The 25,632-nt window shown below is 38.6% G+C and overlaps 1 protein-coding gene across 8 annotated transcripts; it reads left to right on the forward strand.

The window, feature by feature from the left end:
* The first annotated feature begins 18 nt into the window (after positions 1 to 18).
* Positions 19 to 25,632, forward strand: LOC143748984 (tRNA (32-2'-O)-methyltransferase regulator THADA). 8 transcript variants are annotated; one of them, XM_077241315.1, is made up of 31 exons: positions 19 to 240; positions 1,339 to 1,522; positions 1,618 to 1,704; positions 1,785 to 1,812; positions 1,907 to 2,055; positions 2,139 to 2,261; positions 2,348 to 2,468; positions 7,377 to 7,519; positions 7,601 to 7,685; positions 7,770 to 7,897; positions 8,153 to 8,350; positions 9,116 to 9,833; positions 10,668 to 10,820; positions 11,026 to 11,135; positions 11,825 to 11,985; positions 12,698 to 12,831; positions 12,954 to 13,112; positions 13,205 to 13,362; positions 15,402 to 15,536; positions 15,678 to 15,782; positions 16,193 to 16,393; positions 19,055 to 19,205; positions 19,304 to 19,541; positions 19,734 to 19,973; positions 20,155 to 20,356; positions 20,431 to 20,619; positions 21,915 to 22,162; positions 23,131 to 23,301; positions 23,502 to 23,768; positions 24,410 to 24,612; positions 24,822 to 25,632. In XM_077241315.1, exons 1-31 carry the CDS (start codon positions 41 to 43, stop codon positions 25,058 to 25,060), a joined length of 5,628 nt encoding a protein of 1,875 aa, XP_077097430.1. In that variant the 5' UTR covers positions 19 to 40; the 3' UTR covers positions 25,061 to 25,632. The 8 variants fall into 8 exon arrangements, with proteins under 8 accessions (XP_077097430.1, XP_077097435.1, XP_077097434.1 ...); XM_077241320.1 differs by having other exon boundaries at positions 20,158 to 20,356; XM_077241319.1 differs by having other exon boundaries at positions 20,158 to 20,356; positions 20,431 to 20,613; positions 21,909 to 22,162.

Raw genomic sequence — 25,632 nt, forward strand, 5'->3', positions numbered from 1 at the left:
GCTAATCACGTAGATGACCCTGTATCTCACTCACTGTAGAATGAGATTGAGTTTACACACATGGAGCTGTGAAAACCGTTTTGAGTTGACAAGTCTGACACTCGCAACTATGACGATTATAAACCTTTCTTTGGGGCAAGCTGATGCGGTTATGAAATCCATCGTTTTAGAGGATCAAATATCATCTGATGTCAAAGACACGCTAAGGGTTTTCTTGCAAAAGCTCACAGAAAATGCCAGGTAAGGAGCTATTGTTAGAGTGATGATACATTTAATTACGTTTTAATAATTAATAAGTACTGTTTCGTGCTGTTTTGTTGTTATTTGATTTGATAAAGTACATTTAATTTAATTTGGAATGAGTGGCTCTTTAAATCTGCTTTGAATATCAATTGACTACTAAGTTCATTCCAAGCTGTAATTTTGTCATATTATGTGGAAACTTAAAACTTACAGTATCAGTCAAATGTTTGGAAACATAATTATTTTTAAAGTCTCTACGCGTATCAAGTCTGCATTTATTTGATCAAACATACAGAAAAAATAGCAATGTTGTAAAATATTACGTTACTGAACAATATACACTACTACCGTTCAAAAGTTTGGGGTCAGTATTGTGGTTTTTTTTTAAAGAAATTAATACTTTTATTCAGCAAGGATGTATTAAATTGATAAAAAAGGGATAGTAAAGATTTATATCATTAGAAAATATTTCTATTTTGAATAAATGCTGTTCTTATTTTTACTTTGTACTCATCAATGAATATCAATGTATCACAGGCTCCAAAAAAATATATTAAACAGCACAACTATTTCCAACATTGATATTACTGAGCATCAAATCACCGTATTAGAATGATTTCTGAAGGATCATGTGACACCGAAGACTAGAGAAATGGCTAAAGAAATTTCAGTTTTGCATCAGAGAAATTAAGTATATTAATGTTTTTTAAAATAGAAAACCATTATTTTAAATTATAATAATATTTCACAATGTAACTGTTTTTTTCTGTATTTTTGATCAAATAAATACAGGCTTGATGAGCATAAAAGACTTCTTTCAAAAACATAAAACAAAATAGTAATGTTTCCAAACGTTTGACCGGGTGTGTGTGTGTGTGTGTGTGTGTGTGTGTGTGTGTGTGTGTGTGCGTGTGCGTGTGTGCTTTGATTGATTTGATATTACAACCAATATAATTATAAGCAACACTATTATGAAATCAGCATTAGCAGGACAAGAATGTTCTAGATGCCATTAATCACAATGCAAATAAAAGAGCCCATATATTTATTGTAATGCACTGCACAGTGTATGATGAGAGATGGTATTTTTATTAGCAGGAGTACAGGCAAACGAAGCAGAGAGCGCTCACTGGAGGAGGCTTTACAGATCCTACAGAAGATCCCAAAAGAAGCACTTCATTCCTTACAGTCTGCTGCTCTTCACCAATTTGCTCAGCTACTTTTGGCCTTACAGTTAGAGGCAGTGACCATTTCATCTGCCTGCCGCAAATTAGACCAAGTAATTTCCACCTTCACTTTAATAGGACATCATTTTTTTTATTCCTGTTTGTTTGTTTTACCTTAAAACAACACCTTTATAACTCTGTTTTACAGATTCTGCAGGTCTTGGCTGAAATAAACTACTCCATTGTCTTTAAAGAAGTCAAACAATACCTGCAGAACTTTTTGCATCAAAAACAGGTATGAAATAATATATACATGTAACAAATATTAAAGGAATTCATTTTGAAATATAAACACACACACATACTTTTTTGCAGGTGTTTTCGTTAAAAGATCTTCAGATAGGTAGCGTGACACTTTAGTTCACTTCAATTTTACAGAGCTTTTTATATCTAGTCATATCTGCTGTGTTGTAATAGTTGTGTGTGTACCATTACAGCCTGCATGTTCTTGGAAGATAGCACTTTGGGAAGAGCGGTTCTGAAGACAGAATGCACCACCCTGCTTAGTAAATTCGCTGAGCTGATTCCTGTTGTTATGTCAGAAGAAGAAGCCAAAAATGGACCGTTGTGCTACCAGACTGTCAAGGTGGAATGTAACACCCACCTTTTTGAAGGTTTACTGCATTAATGAAACAACAGTTGATCTAGGACCCGTTGTGTTGTTCTCAGGTTTGTTTGCAGGTGTTTCAGCTGCTGCCAAGGCAGGTGGCCCTGTTGGTCTACAGTAAGGACAGTGTAAAAATGAGTGTGAGAGAGATTTTGGAGTTCTTGATGAGCATTATCTTAGGAGAGGTTTGTGGTCGCAACTACATTTTTGGAAATACTAAAGTTATTGTGTCTAGCCGTCTAATTTTGTGTCATCTAATGGTGTCTCTCAGGTTTCCAGCAGAGATTCGCGGCTGTTGGCTGGCACTGCGGTTGCAATGCTGCTCGGCACGCTGTCAGACAGTCAGTGTGCAGGATCAGCTGGCTGGAGTCTGATGCAAATCAACAACACAGGTAAAATATAGTTTTTATTTGCAGTTAAAGCCATATAACTTTCTGCAAAAATACTGTAAAAAAAAGGGCTTGGTAAGGTTTTTGAAAGAAGTGTTATTTTATCAATAAATAGTTAAAATAGTAATTTTGAAAGAAATCTCTTATGCTCATCAGACCTGAATTAATGCATTAATGTAACATTAGGGGTTCTGCTAGATTTGTGTGCTTTCAGGCTTTTAATTTGTTTGCATTTATATGGCCAACCTCCATCTTCTTTTGGAATTTGTGATGACCTATTTCCAGTCTTTGCTAATTAAAGCGGTTAATAAAAATGTAGGCAATGGACCCTTTTCAAAGACTTCCCTCTTTTGGAAAGTCGTGGAAACGCTAATGGGTTTTTACATTTGTTATTGGAGCAAATGGAAATACAAAAATCATATAATTTACATTTAGTCATTTAGCAGACGCTTTTATCCAAAGCGACTTACATCTGAGGACTAAAGCAAGCGAGTCATCGTGAAGAGGGAAGAACGACGCAAGAAGTGCTCAAAATACAAAGTTCAGGCATTGCTCAGAGTAGCAAAAGCCAGACAAGGGAAGATTTAAAAGGGAAGGAAAGATTTAAAAGAGAAGATTTTTTATTTTTTTTTATGTTAAGTACTCACGGAAGAGATGACTTTTCAGTTGTCTTTTGAATGCTGTCAGGGATTCTGCATTACGGACGAGGGTGGGGAGATCATTCCACCAGCATGGAACCGTGAATGAGAATGTTCTGGAGAGTGATTTAGTGCGTCGCTGTGATGGCACCACGAGCCGTCGCTCCTTGGCCTATCGTAGGCTTCTGGTAGGGACGTAGACTTGTAGTAGGGAGTGAAAGTAGGACGGAGCTGAGTCTGTGGTAGATCTGTAAGTAAGCGTCAAAGCTTTGAATTTGATACGAGCAGCGAGTGGTAGCCAATGCAGTGAGATGAACAGAGGAGTGACGTGAGCCCTTTTGGGCTCGTTGAAGACAAGGCGGGCTGCAGAATTCTGGATCATTTGTAGAGGTTTAGTAACACATGATGGAAGTCCAGCTAGAAGAGCATTGCAGTAATCAAGCCTATAAATAACCAGGGCCTGGACGAGAAGTTGTGTTGCATGCTCAGTTAGGAAAGGCCTGATCTTCCGGATGTTATACATTACAAAACCTGCATGATCGAGCTGAATTTGCAATGTGGTCTGTGAAGGTCAGCTGGTCATCAAATATTACTCCAAGATTTCTGACCGACCTTGATGGGGTGATTGAGGATGACTCTAGCTAGATAATGAAGTTGTGCTGTAGAGAGGGATTGGCAGGGAGGACGAGAAGCTCGGTCTTTGCCAGGTTGAGCTGCAGGTGATGTTCCTTCATCCATGCCGAGATGTCCGCCAGACAGCTTGAGATACGTGTAGCTATTGTGGGATCATCTGGGTTGAAATGAGAGGTAGAGCTGGGTGTCATCAGCATAGCAATGGTAAGAGAAACCATGTGCCTGTATGATTGGTCCCAATGATGTGGTGTAGATGGAGAAGAGGAGCGGTCCAAGAACTGAACCCTGAGGAACCCCTGTGTTCAGTTGATGTGCTTTGGATACTTCGCCTCTCCATGTAACCCTGAAGGACCTACCTGTGAGATAGGACTCAAACCAGTGGAGGGAAGTTCCTTTGATGCCCAGTGATGAGAGGGTGGACAGAAGGATCTGATGATTCACAGTGTCGATCCAGCAGAATGAGAACTGAAGATTTGGAAGCAGCTTTTGCGATCCGCAGGGCTTCTGTGACCAACAGTAGTGCAGTCTCGGTTGAATGGCCTTTCTTGAAGCCAGATTGGTTGACATCTAGCTGGTTGGTCAGAGACAGGAAAGATGACACTTGGTTGAAAGCAACTTGTTCAAGTGTTTTCGCAATGAATGGTAGGAGAGAGACAGGTCTGTAATTCTCTAAAAGCGATGTGTCTAATGTTGTTTTTTTAAGCAGTGGAATTACCCGAGCCTGCTTGAATGCTGTTGGGAAAATGCCAGTGTGGAGGGATGAGTTGATGATGTGTGTGAGTGCTGGTAGAAGTGTGGGAGAGATGGCTTGTAGAAGGTGTGAGGGGATTGGGTCTAGAGGGCAAGTGGTAGGATGACTGGAGAGGAGAAGTTTAGATACTTCTTCCTCGGTTAGCGGAGAGAAGGTAAAGAGAAGGTTTCTGGTAGTGGGAGAGGATGGTTTGGGTTCCTGTGTGTGTGGAGTTGAGAACTGACTGCTGATAGAGGTTGTTTTGTTGGTGAAGAAGTTAGCAAAGTCAGCAGTTAAAGAGAAGGTGGGTGATGGTGGAGGTGGACAGAGGAGAGAGTTAAATGTCTTGAAAAGTGTTCGTGTGTTAGAGGCGCTGTTGATCTTGCTGTGGAAATATGAAGATTTTGCAGCGTGAACATCAGCAGAAAAGGAAGAGAGCAGAGATTGATACATACTCAGGTCAGACGTGTCTTTTGATTTGCGCCATTTCCTCTCCATTGCTCTGAGTTTGGTCCGGTGTTCACGAAGAACCTCAGATAACCAGGGGTTAGAGGGAGTAGCGCGTGCTGGCCTGGAGGAGAGAGGGCAGATATTGTCTAAAGAAGAAAATAAAGTGTTGCATAAGGTATCTGTTGCGGTATTCACATCTAGAGATGAGAATTGTGAGGGTGAGGGAAGTGAAGATGACACAGCAGAGGAAAGATGGGAAGGAGAAAGTGAGCGCAGTTTACGTCTGAAAGTAACTGGTAGGAGAGTTGTTGGAGCATGGGTAGTGAGTTGTAGATTGAAAGTAATGAGGAAATGATCTGAAACATGGAGAGGTTTCACCAAAATGTTGTCTGTGATGCAGTTGCGTGTGTAAACCAGGTCCAGTTGGTTGCCTGACTTGTGAGTACCTGTGGTGATGAGCCGTTTGAGATCAAATGAGGCTAGAAGAGAGATGAAGTCTGTTGCATACGCCTTTTCTAGATTAATGTTGAAATCACCAAAGACTACGAGTGGGGTGCAATCCTCAGGGAAGGAGGACAGCAGCACATCCAGCTCCTCAACAAAGCTTCCCAGTTGACCTGGGGGGCGATAAATAACTACAATATGGATCCTAATGGGAGTTGTAAGTGTAATTGCATGATATTCAAACGAGTTGTTATTGCATAGAGAAGAGAGAGTTGAGTATACCCAGTTGTTAGAAATGAGAAGACCAGTACCCCCACCCCTCCCAGACTAGCGAGGGGTGTGGGAGAAAGAGAAGTTGTTAGAGAGAGCAGCAGGGGTTGCTGAGTCTTCTGGACGGATCCAGGTTTCAGTCAAGCCCAATATATTAAGAGTAGAATGAGATGCAAAGGCTGGAATGAAGTCAGCCTTATTGACTGCTGACTGACAATTCCATAGACCCATAGAAAGAGAGAGAGGTGTGTGTGTGTGGATAAGAGAATGGGATGTTCTGTGCGTGATAAGTGCACGTTGTCGAGAGACAACAGTAATGTATTGAAAGCACATGTTGTGAAAGGGAAATACGATAGAAGTGGGAAAGGAAAAGGAGAGAAGACGATACTTAAGTGCCTTGCCGGAGTCCTTGCTCAGGTTCTTGCCGGAGTCCTTGCTCCCCGACACAGGTAGAGTCGATGGTCTTTACCCGAGTCGGTCTTCACACGGGGAGGCTGACAATTCCGCTGGCGCTTCCGCGACAGCGCGCACACTACATAGATATAATGTGTACTAACGCCTGAGTGAGGACAGCTGTTTCTGCCCAGCAATTAACACAGCAAACGCAAATTACCCGAAACTAGCTGTTGGACAGCGCTCACTTAAGTGCTATAAAATTTAAACTGCAATACTATTCAGAGCGGCTGTTATATAAAGTGGGAACGCGTCTAATTAAAATACAAATTTATGAGAAGGCAAAAACAGAAAATATCCAGAGAATTGAAAACAAACTTACCTTGTGGTAGATACTACACTGAAACAACAGGAGAACTGTATATTCAGAAAAACGACTTGCGCGCTCTTGTCTTGTTCACGGACTGACTGCTTGTCCTGGCCTGAATTTGATGAAAAATATACTAGAACAAATGTGAAATATTTCAATTTTAAAAAATGGTTTTCTGTTTTAATATACTTTAAAATATAATGTATTTCTGTGATGCAAAGCTTAATTAATTCATTACTCCAGTCTTCAGTGTCACATGATCCTTCAGAAATCAATGTTGGAAACAGGTGTGCTGCTTAATATTTTCTGGAACCTGTGATACTTTTTTCAGGACTTATTGATGAATAAAAAGGTAAAAAGAACAGCTTTTATTCAAAACAGAAATCTTTTCTAACAATTTAAGTCTTTACTATCACTTTTTATCAATTTAAGACATCCTTGCTGAATAAAAGTATACATTTATTTCAACAAAAAAAAGCAAAGAAAAAAATTACTGACCCCAAACCTATGAACTGCAGTGTATATTGTTACAGAAGATAAAAAAAAAAAATTGTATTCATCAAAGAATCTTGAAAAAAGTATCACAGGTTATAAAAATACCAAGCAGCACAACTGTTTCCAACATTGATAATAAATCAGCATATTAGAATGATTTCTTAAGGATCATGTGACACTGAAGACTGGAGTTATGACTGATAAAAATTCAGCTTTGCTTCACAGAAATAATTTTAAAGCATATTAAAATAGAAAACCACTCATTTAAACTGTAATAATATTTCACAATATTACAGTTTTTTGTATTTTTGATCAAAAAAATGCAGGCTTGATAAGAGACTTTTCAAAAACTTTAAAAATAGTAATGTTTCCGAACTTTTGATTGGTACTGTGTATGTATATTAGAGCTGTCAAATCGATTAATCACATCTAACATAAAAGCTTATATATATATTTTTCTCATAATATGTGAATCTTGTGCATCTCAGAACCGTGGAGATTGACAGTAGGTGAGCTACAGGTGGACTGCCGTCCCAGACGTCAAGACGGAGTGGACAGACTGGCTGTATGCAGGGGGTTGTTAACTTGCTGCAGAAATGACATTCTCGTCAGTCGCCATGGCAACCAGGGGGTATGAAATCTCTCACACAATGCTTTCTCCAACAATGATCTAAAGTGGAGCACATAATTACTTTTTCTTTTGTTTTATCAGACTTGTCTTCTCTTGAATGGGTTGTTCCCCTTCATCTCAGCACTTTGTGAAGAAAAGCTTGACTGTCATTACTATGTATTTCAAGGTACAAGCTCTTTGTCATCATGCGTCATTCTGCAGATTGCTGCAGTGACATTGGTCATTGGTTGTATGAATATGTGTCTTGTAGTGTTTACAATCTGGCTGAAGAGGCTTAAAGAGTGTCTCAGTGAGGTTTGGGAAGTTACTGGTGCTCCTTTAGATTCAGACCTTCAACAGCATCTTACACAAATCATCTGGAGCAATGCAGAGAGCCCGGTAAGCCTTTTGTGTACTATGAAACAGAACATTCTTTGTTTTAAGGTACATAGGTTTGAACAAACCACTAACACTAAGTATTGGGTTAGTTGGGCTTTTTTTTTTACTAGGGCCGTGTGTTAAAACCTCTCAGAACACCCTAGCAGTTTAGCACGGGCAAGAAACACTCATATTTTCTTCAAAACAAATTATACAATCAGCCATAACAGAAAAACATCCATACAGCTGGTATTTTATTTATTATTTTTATTGTAGTTGGATGGTGTTGCAGAGGTGGCACGCAGTGCTTTCTGTCTCCTTATGGAGATATACGAGAAGGATTGTTCGCACTTTGGGAACACAGAGAAAAGACTTTATGTGGAGTTACTGAACAGGATATCAGAACTCCCTTGGGAATCCAAAGCAAAGTATTTACTACTTACAGCAGTTATACCATACGCAGGAACAGATAAGGTAAGAAGAACTTGCCACCTCTGGTGCTGTTCGATCACTTTTGACCAAAAATTTTTACATTTTGTTTTTTTAGAATTATTTACTTTATCGAAATGGTATGCAAGGATTTGGCACTTGCTATGTGAACACACAGACATGATTCGAAAAGGTTAAATGCTCCTGAAAAAATAGTCATACTTGTACTGTTCACAGTCAAAATTGACTGACCGCAAACTTTTAAACGGCAGCCAATGGGATATATAGGAAGCCAATTTTCATCTTGTGGAAACGTTTGGTACTGCGCAGCAGACGCAATCTTACTGAAAGCTCATTTATAAGACTGACTCATAAGATATCAACCTAAAATATGGAACACAACATGTTTAGAGTTATGGCTTTGATTTTCTCACAGTTTTAGAGTAAAACATGTTTTGGAAATTATAGTTTTTTTAATGCACTTTTCATAATAATAAACTTCTATAACTTTTACAACTGTTTTAGTTTCACTTTTTTTCACTTCAGCAATTATCTGCCACATTATATATTTAATAAAAATGTTTAGGCCTAAATGCATTTAAAAAATAAATTATATAAATTATACATTATAAATTATTATATTCAAATATTTTATAAATATATATATATATATAAGAAATGTATTTTTTAGGTAAATACTACTTGATTTGGAAAATAAGCTTTTTTTAAAAAGCCTGAGAGTCTTATTAACCTCAGTTCAGTATAAAATGTAAATAAATGTTACTGAAATGCAATTTCTCTATTTAAAAGGTTCTGGAGCTGTATCCAGCCCTTCCCTCTCACATCCTAAAATGCCTCTCCAACAATCACCTTTCACCATGTGCCTCAGAAGTCTACAAAATCCTCCTTCAGGAACAGAAACGTGCGCTTTTCATAAATGCATCCCAAGAACCCCCGCCCACCGACCAAGACTTAGCCAACCAATGGGCTCTGCGATGGCAACCAGTCATCCTGGAGGCTTTGACTTCAGAATTATCTCTACTTCAAAATAATGCCTCTTGCCATCTTCTGCCATCAACACTACGTGTGTTTCCAGGTGCTTTTTACAGTCTACTGTCAGCTCTGGATCCCACAGCTCCTGGTCACCTTCATGCATGGGCCTGTGTCATGGGCGCCCAGCGGGTCACAAGTGGACATTCCCTCTGGGGTGCAGACAGCCCCCATGCTCTCAAGACTCTTCATCTTGCCCTCTCCTCTCTGGATGACAGTGTTCGGCTTGCAGCTCTGAACCTCCTCTGCTGCAGTCCAAAGACTAAAGAAGCCCCATCACAAGTGGAGTATTCCTCTCTGAGAGACTTCATCCCGCTCAATCTCAACAGCGAATCGTCACCGTTCCGTCAGCATCTTCAGGCAGCACTGAGGAAATTCTTGGTGAGAATAAGAGACAGTTGCATGGCAAGCGTTAAGGGTCATACAAGTAAAAAAGGGCTCACAGAGGCAGAGGATGCGAAGCTTAAAGAAGGAGTTGGTAAGAAATGTTGTTGTTTAATGTTAATGTTATGTATTTTTATATTTGATTTCAACAATATTTTATAGGTACATTTTTTATTTATGTTTTGCTGCCAAACGTTTCTTCCTAAATACCCAAGATGATGATGGTCTTTGACTTCATACTGTCACCTATTGGTGTGGATGAACATTTCCGGTGCCGTTGTAGAAGTTTGTGTATTCTTCACCCATAATGATTAATGATAAACCAAAGTGTCAGACAATAAGGGGGTTACTGATATTTAAAGGAGTCATGCTAATAAAGCTTTTTGCACAAAAAAGCAAATATATATGCAGAAAATTATTATTTTCAACCCTCATTCTGACCCTCTCCTGAAATGATCCGTTTTAGTGGTGTCAGCTGTTAAGTGCCGGGGCTTTTAGTGAGATTAAACTATTCATCAATCTCTTGCTCTAGAGGTATTCTTATGAAAATGTTTTTGCCCATGTGATGTCACAGATCCTACAATATCCAAACAAACTATTTTTGGAGTTTGGTTAAATAAATGCTGTTTATAATGAGGAGGATGTTTTAAGCTTTAAAACTCTAAGGATGTTTTAATGGTAAAAATAACTATATGTCAAAAGATCAAGAAAATTTGTATTTCTCATGTCACAACCCCTTTAAGTCAGTTGTATTCACTTGATCTCAAAATGGCCACCATCATAGAATAAACAAATTTTAAACATTTGTCAGAAGTACCATTCCTTTTGTTTAGGTATAGCAAAAGGTTTTTAGCAATTAACATGTGGTGCCCTTTTAATCAATAGAACAGAAGTGAAATTGTGTGGATTGTTTGTGTTTTCTCTTAAGAGTTTGTTGACTGGCTCTCCCAGCTGTCATTGGTTTATTTGACTCCTGACAGCAGCTACCAGAGGAAGAAGACTGTTTTGCTCCTGATGTCTGCCGTGCTGGAAACATGCACAGACACCTGGAGTCCAGACAGAAAGAAAGGACAACCACCTGGTAATAAAACAACACTTACAAAAACTTGCCGTGGTAATATCGTGTTTTTTGTAATAATATGTTTCAGGTTGTATTCAAGTGCCTTTGTATACAATGTATGGAATTCTTGATATTTTACATATTATTGATCACTAACTTCAAATTGATATTTCATGTTCATTGCTAAATACAATGATATGATATGAGGGATTGACTTTTTTTTCAGCCAATATGTCTACTCTTATAAACTGGGCTAAAGTAAGGGGAAACTGGGATTTCTTCTCAAAGTCAAACCTGCTGGTCCTGATTGGATGTTTGGAGGATTCAACCAATGAGGTAAAACTAAATGAAATATACACTACCGTTCAAAAGTTTGGGGTCAGTAAGATTTTATTTGAAAGAAATTAATACTTTTATTCAGTAGGGTGCATGAAACTGATCAAATGTGACAATAAAGACACTTGAAATGTTACAAAAACTTTCTATTTCACATAAATACTTTCAGCTGATCAACGTCTACCTATAAGAATACGACGCCTATCACTGTATACATATATAAGCTCCTTCAGTATTATCTGCAGCTATTGCGTTTCTCAGGAGCTGATTGCCCTCCTCCATCCCCAGCTCCTCCTCTCATCCAGTCAGGATTTGGCATTCTGATTCCCCTTGAATCAGAATAAATTCTCGAATAATGTTGTACTTTAAAATCTTGAATTAATGATATCTGCAATAAATTCAAGTTGGTTCTGTTCTGTTTACCCTAAGGGGGTTATTGCTGCACTCCCTGCTCTTATCCATGCTAGTTCTCGCCCAGAACAGAACCATACCGCCAATACAAACTGTAGGCTAATTGTCTTTGCTAATTGTATTTGATGATAGTGGTCCTGACTGAAGAGAGACAGAAAATTCCCCAAAACTTAATAACCCCAAACTTTTTGAATGGTACTCCATGCAGAGTTGAAACCCTTTCCCCAGTTGTTCTGTAATATGATGTAGTTGCCTGACATGTTGTCCCTGTACTGTAGATCCGAGAGCTGTCTGCGGAGCTACTTCTCCGATTTTTCCCCCCATCTCTCCCTGATGATGTCACAGCTGTGCTGTTTAGCCGGGCAGAACGGCTGCTCCAGAGCCCACGGGTCCAGGAGGCCCAGATGGGGGCACTGATGATCAAACTGCTACTGCACAAGTGAGCAGACATCTCTTATCTCTGTATCTGATTATGAGAGCATACACAGATACTGCTATTCAAAAGTTTGGTGCCTTCAATGTTTTTTCTCTTATGCTCACCAATCTGCATTTATTTGATCAAAAATAAGGTAAAAACACTAATATAATGAAATATTATTACTTTTTCAAATAACTATTTTCTATTTTAATACATTTTAAAATGTGATTTATTCCTGTGATGGCAAAGCTGACTTTCCAGCATCATTACTCCATGCTTCAGTGTCACATGATCCTTCAGAAATTGATTTGTTGCTCAAGAAACATTTCTTATTATTATCACAGCTGAAAGCAGTTGTGCTTTATATTTTTCTTTATTGCTCTATATTATATTTTATTGGGTCAATCTTGTTTTCCCAGGAAAACATTTTCTTTACTTTTAATATTTCTTGTGTGTGTGCGTGTGTGTGTGTGTGTGTGTGTGTGTGTGTGTGTGTGTGTGTGTGTGTGTGTGTGTGTGTGTGTGTGTGCGTGTGTGTGTGTGTGTGCGTGTGTGTGTGTGTGTGCGTGTGTGTGCGTGTGTGTGTGTGTGTGTGTGTGTGTGTGTGTGTGTGTGTGTGTGTGTGTGTGTGTGTGTGTGTGTGTGTGTGTGTGTGTGTGTGTGTGTGTGTGTGTGTGTGTGTGTGTGTGTGTGTGTGTGTGTGCGTGCGCGCGCGCGCATTTCTGTATCATAGGGTGGATGGAGCATTTGAACAGGGGGAGAAACAGTCAGTTAAACTGATCACGTTCCTTCTGACCAAACTGCAGCACCATTACCTCACTGCCAGGAATGACATGTTGCTTGCAGCTCGCACAACACCTATTCACGGTAGAAGCAAATAAACCCAGTTGAACTTAGAGTTCTGATCACCACTAAGCAGAAGTTTCATTACCAATATATCTAAAATAAATGGTCAAATAAGAATAATACAGTGTATTTTATCTCTTCAGGCATTGTAAGTGCTCTGCAGAGGGGCTTGCTGGAGGTGCCAGGGGTCCTAGTGGAGTCAATAACCCACAGCATTGCAGGAGACATTGTTTCTTTACTAGAAAAGCTCACTCTACTGCTGCTAGGTGTGCTGTATGGAGACCAGGACACTGAGGAGAAAGGTATGTTGAAACTGCAGATGTGATCTATCAAGTTATGAAACAAGATCCCTGAAGAGATTTTATCATCAGACAACACTTTTTTTTTGTCACAGATGTTCTTCCATCGTTCTGTGACATGGGGAATGCAATCAGTTCTCTAATTGGTCAGGGTGGGGTTGAGGGGGCAGGACTTGATGAGGATGGAGAGGAGAATGTGTTGCTCTCTGAGGAACATAGTCTGGTGCTGACCTGCTGCTGGGTCTCCTTGAAGGTAAAGCTGCTCGATCATCTACAACAGGGGTGCCCAATCCTGCTCCTGCGGATCGACTGTCCTGGACAGTTCATCTCCAACCCTAATCAAACACACATGCCTTTAATTTCAAGTGATCCTGAATACCTTAATTGGTTGCTTGTGTGTTTGATTTGGGTTGGAGATGAACTGTGCAGGACAGTCGATCGCAGGAGCAGGATTGGGCAACTATGATCTACAAGAATAAAAAAAACATCAGCCTTTATTTTATTTCATATTATTTTATTAAAGATAGACCAAAAGCAGGGCTCGAGATTAACGCTTGTCCGGGACAAGCGGATTTTTTGAAGGGACAAGTAAAAGAGAATTTTACTTGCCCGACCGGACAAGTAGCCTGATTAGAACATCAATAACAAAAATAAACAAATAACTAGGGAATCACTAAACCGAGAGAATGATTCTGATTTTATTATATTTATTGTAAGTTGCGATCGATTGTGGATTATGTATTACTGACGGTAAGGTTGCGCTGTTGACGCTCGCACAGGCCTCTCGAGGAGATATCAACACAAATGAGCGCAGCACACACACACACTCACTTAACAACATACTGTCTTTAAAAAAATCTAAATGTGGAGTTTTTATAATTTTAACATATGTTAAGCAACCTCAATTATTTTTCCTGAATACCATCACGATTGAAAATGTGACATTGACTTCCTACAACAGTTCAATAAACAGTTAAAATTAAGTCATTTACATTTTAGATGCAATATTGCCTGTTTTTGTTCTGTTACAGCAGCGAAAATAGTTCCAAACAAAACTCACAGCAGAACCACGGCGCATCTCACAGGAACACTCAACCTGTTTTCATTACTGAATGATTCAGCATTTTGAACGAATCGGTGGAGTCAAAGATTCAATGACCCATTCATAAACATCTGTCTCATACTTGAATGAATCAGCCGTTTGAACGAATTGTTTGATTGAATGAATCAATGACTCACTCATTATGACGGTCGCCTGCCACCATCTACTGGCAGTTTAGTGTTCAACGTTTCTTATTTGTATATTTAAATCAATTTCATAACATTAATTTATGCAATTGTAATTTTTCAGTGTAAATGATTTAATTTGATCAGCCCTAGCTAGGGTAACAGCTCTATAGTGTCTTATTATTCTAAATAATTTAATTTATTGATCAAATTTAGGAATTTAAAATGAAAGATGAAGCATACATTTAATAAGATTGGGGGAGGAGATGCCCTTTAAAGGTGCAGATATTACAATATGCCGATTTAAATATCAAAGCTGATTGAACACTGATGAGAATATTGCTTCAGAAGAAAAAAAAAAAAATATATAAAAAAAATCCGGACAAGCAACTTTTTTACTCGGACAAGTGAATGACAGATTTACTTGTCCGAAGGACAAGCACATGAAAAGGCTTAATGTCGAGCCCTGCAAAAGGAAGAAAAGTATTGTGTCCCTTTTTATTAATTTAAGTAAACATTAAATATTTTATTTTAGATTATTTAATTTTGTTGTAGGTAGACAAGAAGCAAAAGTAGCCATGAAATATATATGTTATATATATATATATATATATATATATATATATATATATATATATATTTACGTTATTTTATTAGAGATAGACCTAAAAGTTAGGTTAAAGTATCGCGTGTCAGGGTTATTATAATAACTAAAATTAAAAACACAAAAAAATTACTTGCAATTTACTTGAAATAAAATGAATGTTAACTGAAATAAAATAAAAAAAACGTTTAAATACATTTTATTTCAGATAGTTGCCAAGAAATTTCCCCTTTACATTTAACGTCATCTACTAGAAAAAATAAAATAAAATTAATAAAACTATATAATTTAATAGTTTCTCAATTATACTAAAATTACACGGTTGCATGTCCTGTTTGTACTGTGTGTATTTATTTAAGTAACCATTCAATTTTTTTTTTTTTTTTGAGCTGTGGCTTACAGAGATTATTATTATTATGTGTTACTAAGATATAATGTGTGATCCTCTACTTTCGTGGTAGGAAATTGGTATTTTTCTGGGCTCTCTGGTGGAGAGAATCCTGTCACTCCACTGTAAGGAACTGGCATTGACTGAGGCGGAACTCAGAATGGCTTCCAAAGTGTTTAAAGACATCATTCTGAAATGTAGACACTGGGTAAGCACAGTTCGTGCATAAGTAAGTCAGATTTGCTCTTTTCACGCTGATGTCCAAAACACCTTTTTCTACACTTTGGTTCACAGTATTGTCATGTCTGTTTGTGATCTTGTTCTGTCTTTTTCTCTCATCTTCCATTAGGGGGCAGTAGAGGGCTGCTGTATTGGCTTCACTAAATTCTGCAGGGCTCTCCTATGCAGCTCTGATCCAGAGATCAAGGAGATCCCTCCCCTCATATTACAACAGGTAGAATAGAGTGAGGGCTTCATTCTCAAATAGGGATTCATGAGATTCTGAAATGTTAATACCATAATAAATATCAAACTACAACACTTGTTGTAATTTTTACATGTGAAAATTAGTAATTCATTAATTATTCAGTGGTATATATTGTATTGTTAATTATATTAATCATTATAAGACTATAATATTGCATACTTGTTTATTTGTTAAGTAGCCATGAAATATTTATTTTTATTTCTTTATTTTCATTTTATTAGAGGTCGACCAAAGAACTCAAATGTCAAAGTATTGCATACTTGTATTTATTAAAGTAACCATGAAATATTTTATTTGACTTGATTTTACTTTATCAGAGGTAGACCAAAAGGACACAAAAGTCAAAGAAACAAACGTATCTTTCTCTCTCCCTCTAGGGCCTTTCTGTTCTCCAGTCGCCCCGTAGTACGTCAGTGACACGCCGTGCTGCCGGTTTACCCATGCTGATTTTGGGTGTCTTAGCTGCTGAGGACTCTAGCAAATCTCGCCCTCTTTTGGCCTACACCATTAACACCCTTCTGAACACAGCCAAAGCACCTCTGCCCAAGGACTGGGACCAAACCCTCGACTTACCACAGGTACAGTTAGTGATCTACCCATTACACTACAGTTCAAAAGCTTGGCGATGGTAAGATTTTTGAATGTTTTCAAAAGTCTCTTATGCTCACCAAGGCTGCATTTATTTGATCAAAAATATATGTAAAATTACAATTTAAAGGAACTTTCTTCTATTTTAATATATTTAAAATGTAATCTATTCCTGTGATGTCAAAGATGAATTTTCAGCTGCCATTACCAGGGCTCAACACTTAAGATTTTTTTCTATGGGACCAAAATTTTCTTGCAATGACAATTTTCACTGGCCTCACCACAAATAATAAATGAATAAATTAAAATACTTATTGAATAATAATTATTGTATGCAAATTAAATATAGATTAATTGTTTTTGAAGTTACAAAAGTTATTCAGTCAAGAGCAGTGAGTGATTTTTATTTTTTTTCCCCTTTGTCCTTTGTTGTTTGATTAACGTTAAAAACGCAGAAGCAGGTTTATTAGGCTGCTGCCACTTTAAAGGGTTAGTTCGCCCATTTAAGACATGAAGTTGTATGCAATCCTTACCAGCACTATAGTGTATACACACTGACCCACTCTGTTGTCACCCCCCTGGTCCGAGTTCTGACCGCTGGAAGTTTTTGAATGAAGTAATCCCGGCTACTTTCCGGGGCCACAAAACTGTGCGTTTTTACGTGAAAAAAAGATTTGCGTTTCAAAGCTTGATTAATTTAACACAAAAAAAACACGCCGGGCAAAATTCATACCTCAGTTTTAATGCGGCACTATTTTCCTTCCGTTTCTATCAATCCGCGCTGCTGTCAATGTCAACAGTGCGCACGTGACGATCAGCTCTTCCATAGTGTTTACACAATCGATCGACAACAAGGTAAAAAATATTAAATTAACAATGGTGCGAACTTGTAAATTCCCAGGCTGTGACAACAAGGATGTGCCGGGATCAAAGTTCAAATTTCATCGTTTTCCTGTATCAAATATGAATATGAGACAGCTTTGGCTGGTTGCCATCGGCTACTCAGCGGGAGCTAAATTATCTCGAATAAAGGATTTTCGTGTGTTATCGTGTATTATCCACTCAGTATAATAATAATGCAGTCAGATAGACTATTATATAGCCAACACTAGTCAAGACAACGTTAAATTAATAAATAAAAAACTACAAAGCAAGATGAGCGATCACACTTACTCTGCCGACATCTGACCGTCAAGTCCAGCTGGTTTGGGTCGCTTTTTCCAATTTATTTTAGGGATGTAGAAGAACGTCTCCAGGACACCTGCATTTAGCATCGCAGGGAACACGTCATTGGATGTAATGCAGACAGACGGTGCGTTGGCGTCCTCGTCAATTGAAAGGTTTTGCATCTGTGGCATGATGAGTTCCCATTCGTGGCAGTAATAGCTTTCAACCTCTGTTGGCATAACTTCACAATTGGAACAAGTGCACCACCATTTGTCATTCATCCTGCCTCTTGCTACAGCTGTGGTGGGCCCAGCATCAGATTGGACAACTTCTCTGTGCTCTCGCTCTCTCTCTTCCCGTTCTTTGTCCATCTGCTCAAGTTCGGCATCGGTATACTCCGGTTCATAAAGATATCCCTTTGTCGTTGAGTTAAAATTACTGCCTTCATCTGATCCGTCTGACACTGTGCTAAAATTAGTTTCATCATCTGAAGTTTCCTGGTCGGACATGTTGTCGTCGATTCGCGCTATCAACAGCTAATCGTCACGTGCGCACTGTTGACATTGACAGCAGCGCGGATTGATAGAAACGGAAGGAAAATAGTGCCGCATTAAAACTGAGGTATGAATTTTGCCCGGCGTGTTTTTTTTGTGTTAAATTAATCAAGCTTTGAAACGCAAATCTTTTTTTCACGTAAAAACGCACACGTTTTTGTGGCCCCGTAAAGTAGCCGGGATTACTTCATTCAAAAACTTCCAGCGGTCAGAACTCGGACCAGGGGGGTGACAACAGAGTGGGTCAGTGTGTATACACTATAGTGCTGGTAAGGATTGCATACAACTTCATGTCTTAAATGGGCGAACTAACCCTTTAAGACACAATGCCTGGATCGGATACAGTGTTACATATGCATTTATTTCTCAACTGTTTATGTTCACTTAAGACATAACTGCAAGACGGGTATTTTGTCATAATGTTGTATGAATTTGTCCATTCAAGTGCAAGAAAACATGAAAGAGAACTCCAATCAGTATTCGTGCATTGTCTGAGATGTGGCTTTCTGGGCGTGTGCTTTGTGTGGGCGCACACAAAACTTCTCAAAAAGCACACGAGTACCGAATTAAGTTCTTCATACGCTCGAATATTTAAACTGGCAAGGTTTAGAAACATGTGCGAATGATAAACTTTCGTGATGATGCAGCACTGGCCCAAAATGTCTGTCAACTGTCCCAAGCATCGTTCACGCTGGCCCCAGGCAGTCCTTATTGTCGAGCCCTTTTGTAATTATTGTCGAGCCATAAAAATGTAAAAATATTTACTGTCACTTTTTGATCAATTTAATATATCTTTTCTTTATAAAAGTAAAATGTAAAAAAAAAAAAAAAACATGATACCAAACTTTTAAACGGTAGTGTATATCTAAAATGATTCTGGATCAAACATGTTAAAGAAAAAAGTGTCCTTAAAATATGCGTCTCTCACAGGTGTGTGCCGTTCACACCCTTCAAGCGCTGGTGAAGGGCTCCAGTCTGGGTGTAGCTGTTCTACAGTACACCCCTGTGGTGGCCATTCTGTCGCTCACACTCCTCAGCTCACCATGCTGGGCCATGAGGAACGCAGCCCTGCAGCTCTACAGTACGAGCCAATCACACTCACTATTGTTCTTATTTCAACCATTGTGAAGTTGTCACATGTCGATTTTTGACCGCATCTTCCCTTTTGACTCGTCATAGGTTCTCTCTGCACCAGAATGTTAGGTCAACAGCCAGCTGGTGGAGAGGGCTCCACTCATTCCGGCATGTCTTCTCCTTCCTTCTTTAACCTCTACCCAGCCCTACAGCCCTTCCTCCAGGGGGCGCTGGAAAGTGCAGCTAAAGACCTGCATGATTCTACCCTTCTCCTACATCCTTCCCTCTACCCTGTGCTCACTCTGCTTGCCAAACTACAGCCTGGTGCTGAAGAACAGACACGGTACGATGGTGTACAGTCATGCAAAAAATCCGTACACCCAAATACATTATATTTTATTAGAGATTTGTATGATGTATTATATTTCCCAAAAGTTTGGATATTCAAATCTGGCAAATGCCTTTTCCTTTAAGTAATCATTCATATCCACTCCTTGTTTTTCTAATATGCCTAGTGTCTTTGTGTTTTCCTCAGGGCTCTGTCAGAATTTCTGCCTCCGCTGTTCCTCTTAGCAACTAGCCCAGTCTATGGTGTACGAGCGATGTCATCAAGAGCCCTAGTTGCTATGGTTCCGCTAAGTGAATATCTGGCAACTGTCCTGCAGTTGGTCGAAAAGCTGCCAGAATCACAAGACGTTGTGTGCTGTCACAACAGAGTGCATGGTCAACTCCTACAGATAGAAGCCGTACTGACCAGGGCACTGAAAACTAACACGTAAGAGCAAAGGAGTGTATCTGACGAAGGAAACACCACCATAAGCTGAATATTTTGACACTTTTTGTCATTTGTTTGTGATTAGTTTGTCTCACTGAATGCACAAAAATCTTAACATAAATATTAAAAGCAGTAGTCATAATCAGTGATTATTAAATTGTAACGGAGTCTCTTTGTTTAGCAGTCAGTCATCTCTCAGTGAGGTAGTGACCAGGATTGAGTCCAGACTGTGGTTGGCATCTTCGAGGCAACGGTGCCCGCTGGTGCGGCTGGCATATGTGGATATAGTGAGGCTGATGAGAGGCCACTGCTCCGGTGCTTTCCTCACTCAGCTGTCCTCTCAACTACTGCAGGAGATCCACAGGACTCCAAACATACTAGAGGTGCTCCTTCATGTCCTGTTCGACACAGCAAGTGAAATGTAGTGTTGATTGTGTATGTAACGTGTTGTTTTTAGGTTGGCTCTGCTACATTCCACCAAAATGCAGTGAATTTCCTGTGTGGAGATCCTGAGTGGGCATGTCAGGTGTGGCAGAGTCTGGCCAATGGCAACGCAGTAGTAAGGCTCTCATTGGTCAAGTCTGCTATAGAGGGGCGTGGCTGGAGAGGAACAGACCTGCAGCAGGTTATTGAGAGAGCACTGCAGGTTAGTACTAGCACTTCACTTTTACTACTGCACTGCCTATATGGTCAGTTGATTTTGATGTTATTATTGTAGAATGACACTAATGCAAAGATACAATATAGCCTTTTTATCTTGTGAGAATTAATTGCATTTACACTACCGTTCAGAAGTTTGAGGTCTGTAAGATTTTTTATTAAGGAAATTAACTCAGCAAGGACCCATTAAATTGATAAAAGTGACCGCAAAGACATACAAAAGATTCCAATTTCAAAGAAATTCTGTTAATTTGAACTTTCTATTCATGAAAGTTCCTGAAAAAATCTGTCACGTGACAGTTTCCACGAAAATAATAAGCAGCACAACAGTTTTCAACATTGATAATTAGAAATGTTTCTTGAGCACCAAATCACCATATTAGAATGATTTCTGATGGATAATGTCACACCAAAGACAATGGCTGCTGAAAATTAAACTTTGCCATCACAGGAAAATAATTAAATTTTAAAATATATTGTCATTGAGACAGTTTTTTTAAATTGTAATAATATTTTGCAATATTGCTGTTTTTACTGTATTTTTGATCAAATAAATGCAGCCTGGTGACACTGCAGGCTGAAACGACCCAATTCCGATTTTTTACCCCTGTGCGACCTGTATCTGATCTTTTCATGACAGCGCTATTTAAAATGTCAAATTAAAAACCTTTCAGAGACACATCAAAACCCCTGCAATCAGTTCAATTGATTTGTGCTCTGACAGTTTATGAAAGTCATTTGATTTATTCTATGTTGCCTGCTTTTGGTAAGTTTGGGTTGTTTTGTTGCATTGCTTGTAGTACCATACAGGTCATTGGTATTTATTTATTGATATTATTTAAAGAGGATTTTTTCCTGAACCAACTGCTAAAGTGTTACTTTCTATCATTGGCTGGTATCCAGTAGTACAAAATGTCAGTTAGATACAACTGAAGGAAATTATAACAATCAAGAGCTGTTTAAAACGCTGCCCTTAAATCAGGTTGTAGATCTTATTAGACTGTTCATTTCCTTGGGTGAAGAGGGTGTATTAGTCATTGTATTCAGTAATCTTTAAAAACAGACTGGGTTTGGACTTGGCCAGGATTTCCGCCCAGCCCTCATATGAGGTCAATGGAGCTGCTCTACATGTCATGAGATGAAATATACCATGATCTTTTAACGCCTTTTAAATGAAGAAAAGAAAATATCATGATTGCAAGAGTAGTAGATAGGTGTGTTTTTTTTTTTTTATAATGTCAGGAAAGGGTGCTCTTGTATAACAGTGTCCATCACCTGCAGGCCAACCTGAAGAAGGCGCTGTTGGACCAGAATGTGGAGTACAGGGGAGCATTCTTGACTGCGTTTGTTGAGGTTATGGCCCCAGATGAAGAAAGTTGTGCCGTGCTCTGTCCCAGTCCTCCAAAGCTTGAGGAGATATGGCTGCAGGAGTGTGTGGAGATTCTGTTTACTGATCTGGAGTCAGATAGAGGAGGACCTGTGCTGATCTCCACAGCTCTGTGTGCAGTCAGCTTGCTCCTCTATCAGAGGTACACACATGTCATCCATTAATATGTTTAGCTTGATGCTATTAGATATTCTTGATGTGTTTTCCTTTCAGTTTTTCTTGTCAAAATCAACATTACATCGAAATTGATCCAATTTACTTACTTACTGTGCATGATTCATCATGTTATTCTAAAGAAATAAATGTTTATCTTTGTAATCTTTAATCAAAATGTAATAACTTGCTTAGCCTCTGAAACTACTTTCTTGTTTGACAGGGGAAAAAATGTTGACTAATACAAAAATTGCTATTTAAACATTACCTAAGAGTCGCCTAAAATAATGTAATCTTTCTTAAGTCCTGTCTGAAGTTAACACCGTAATTAAGGGTGTTAATTAACGTTAAAGCAATAATAGCAAATAACAATATTTAATAGATAGAAAAAGAAGCCTTACCATTTGTATACACTACCCTTCAAAAGTTTAGGTCAGTAATATTTTTCAGTGTTTTTGAGTTGCTTATTTCCACCAAGACTGCATTTATTTAATTACAAATACACTACAAACATTAATACTATCAAATATTATTACAATTTAAAATGTTGTTCTATTTTAATATATTTTAAAACATAATTTATTTCTGTGCCTGTAAATGATCCATGATGTCACATGATCCATCAGAAATCATTGTAATGTGCTGATTTGGTGCTCAAGAAACATTTCTTGATTAAAAATTTTTTTTTAGGATTTTTTGACGAATAGAAAGTTCAGAGGAACAGCATTTTATGTCGACTAACTGATGTTTCTGAGAAAGCCATAAGGGACTGTACAGATGGCTCATGGATTTCCTGGAGCTCACACTCTTTACTCTATTTGCCTGCCTCTCTCTCTCTCTCTCTCTCTCTCTCTCTCTCTCTCTCTCTCTCTCTCTCTCTCTCTCTCTCTCTCTCTCTCTCTCTCTCTCTCTCTCTCTCTCTCTCTCTCTCTCTCTCTCTCTCTCTCTCTCTCTCAGTGTGGACTTGTCTTTGCTCCTACGCTGGTGTAAGTTATTAGAGAAGCACAGATGTCCTCAAACTCCTGAGGCCCTCAGAATATCCTGTGCTCAGGCCCTGTGTCTGTGTGGCGTCTCGGTGGTGACCAGGAGCCTGATGGACAGCCTCATGCTCAAAGAGCTCAGTACCAGGTATAACAAAGATGTGTGCTTTGATGACTCATCAAGTTTGGGGAGCAAGTAAGATTGATATTGATTAGCAGATTTATTGCAACTCAGTTTTGTGCATCTGGTTGCTGCTAAGCTTATTTAACAGTCAAAACAGATTAGGCTTTGGTTTTAGATATGTTTACCGTTTAATATCTGAAATTGTCATCCCTCTGTATTTAAAGCTTGATCAGCACAGGTATCTACCTGCTTCAGGATGAGAGTCCACAGGTAAGAGCAAAGGCAGCCGTCTTCGCCTCTCTGCTCTGCTGTTCTCGACGGCCTGAAGCTCCCTGGAGATGCTTCTACATGCAGGTGAACCAGGCTCTGCGCTCACTGCTGGACCTGCTCTTGGAGGAATTCTGGGATTCAAGTGGTGCTTTGGAGGCCTTAGTGTGCCACTTACCTGACTGTGATCTGAATGTTTTGCTGAAGGAGACCAAAGAGACCCAGTATGTCAACCCACGTACAGAAATTATCATTATTACTATTTGTGTATATTATTGTATGTTTTTTTACTGTCGTCATTGTTTTATTTCTTGTTTTCAGACAGCATTCAGTTTGAGAGTTTTTATTAAATATACACTACCACCTTTTGACAGAAATTAATACTTTTATTCAGCAAGGATGCATCTAATTGATAAGTAAAGTAAAGAGTTTTTCATTACTACAAGATAACATTTCTATTCCTAATAAATTATTTTGAATGTTCCATCAATAAACTAATATCATCAAAGTATCACGGCTTCCACAAAAATATTAAGTAGCACAACTTTTTAATATTGATAATAATAATAATAATAATAATAAGACATGTTTCTTGAGCACCTATCCATCATATTAGATTGATTTCTGATAGGTCATGTAATGACTACTGAAAATTCATCTTTGCCATCACAAGAATAAACAACATTTTAAAATATATTAAAATAGAAGAAAAAAATCAGAACATTACGGTTTTTACGTTTTTTTACAAAAATACTTTTTAACTTTTAACATCTTCTATAGCTTTCACAAAGGAAACGCATAGAAACTTCCTGTTTTCCTCTGTCATTCTTTTTTCCTCATTCTTTTTGTGTTTTCTGTTGGTCAGATGCCGCAGTCTATATGAGCGCGATGAAGCAAATGTGTATGCAGAGCCATCTGTGATCTCAGAGTGCCTGTTGCCGTACCTATTGCATCTAGTTAAACATTACCCAGAATCCCCCACTCTCACCAAGAACTTTGAGCACTGGGCTCTAAACACTGCAGACATAGTCAACGAGAATCTCACAATTTGTATGCGACTTCAATTAGGTATGTAAGATTCACCAGATCTCCATAATAATTGTTTATTTTCCTTGTTCTTCCATTAATTATCAATATTTAACTTCCTGATGCTCTTTCATAATTGAATCCAAAACCTTGTAATTACAATTGATTTGATCTGTTATATTTATTTATGGGTTTGTATGTAGTCGTTGTGCTTTTATGCACATTAATTATGTCTCTCATTTGCTGTCTAGGGAATGTCCTGAATCCTGATTGGCTGAGTTTGCTAATAGATCCCCGTTTCCATGGAGCTCTTTATGGCCTGTTCAGTAGGGCGATTGTACTACTCCAGCTGCTCAAGAAGTGTGATTCCATACGTCCCCTACTTGACCCTTTGAGTTTATCTACCGACCTGCAGGATATTCAGAGACGGTTTGTCTTAAATGGAGTCTTTCTTCCTCAGGTCTTCATTGATGCACTAAGGACAGAATAATCTAGTGCCTTCACAGATCAGGGTTGCATTATTGCAGTGAAAGGCTTAATTAAGCACAAAAAAAACTGAGTAATCATTATTGATCCGGAAAAGCTGGCTCTTCATCGCCATGTTGAGTGCCAACAAATTCAAAAGAATAACAGTCCTTTGTTGTGCAATACAAGAGAGACAATAAAGAAAACCTTTGCTTGTCTACTTTACCAGCCAAAATGAAACACCAACTCCAGATAATTCTCGATGACAGTAGCTCTGTAAGTGTAGCACATCTAAATCTGAAACGGCTGAAAGACGCCATTGTTTCTGGATGGCTGGTGATTTCTGAAATCGAGCACACTGTTAGTGGGGACAGACAGCAGCGCCACAAAGAATCAGCCAGCATGTGTTTGTCTCTGTGGATGCATGTTCATGTGCATGTTCACTGCAACCAAATAACACCCTGAGGATGGTATATATAGACAGTATATTTAGGCAAATCTCTCTTTTGAACCATTCCTGATCAACTGTGATTTATGCTTGTATAGTGATGTGCTTTATATATTTAATAAATAAAGATTGAATTGTTTTTTAGTTAA

This window comes from Siphateles boraxobius, unplaced genomic scaffold, assembly GCF_051911475.1.
Source record: "Siphateles boraxobius isolate OS27281-9 unplaced genomic scaffold, OSU_SipBor_1 24, whole genome shotgun sequence".
NCBI lineage: Eukaryota > Metazoa > Chordata > Actinopteri > Cypriniformes > Leuciscidae > Siphateles > Siphateles boraxobius.

Excerpts from the sequence above, each read along its gene's own strand:
- LOC143748984 (XM_077241315.1), top strand. The coding sequence starts at position 41 with ATGAGATTGAGTTTACACACATGGAGCTGTGAAAACCGTTTTGAGTTG. Across the intron at positions 19,542-19,733 it reads GGTGCTGAAGAACAGACACG|GGCTCTGTCAGAATTTCTGC; the intron begins GTACGATGGTGT and ends TGTTTTCCTCAG. Across the intron at positions 22,163-23,130 it reads AGCTTGCTCCTCTATCAGAG|TGTGGACTTGTCTTTGCTCC; the intron begins GTACACACATGT and ends TCTCTCTCTCAG.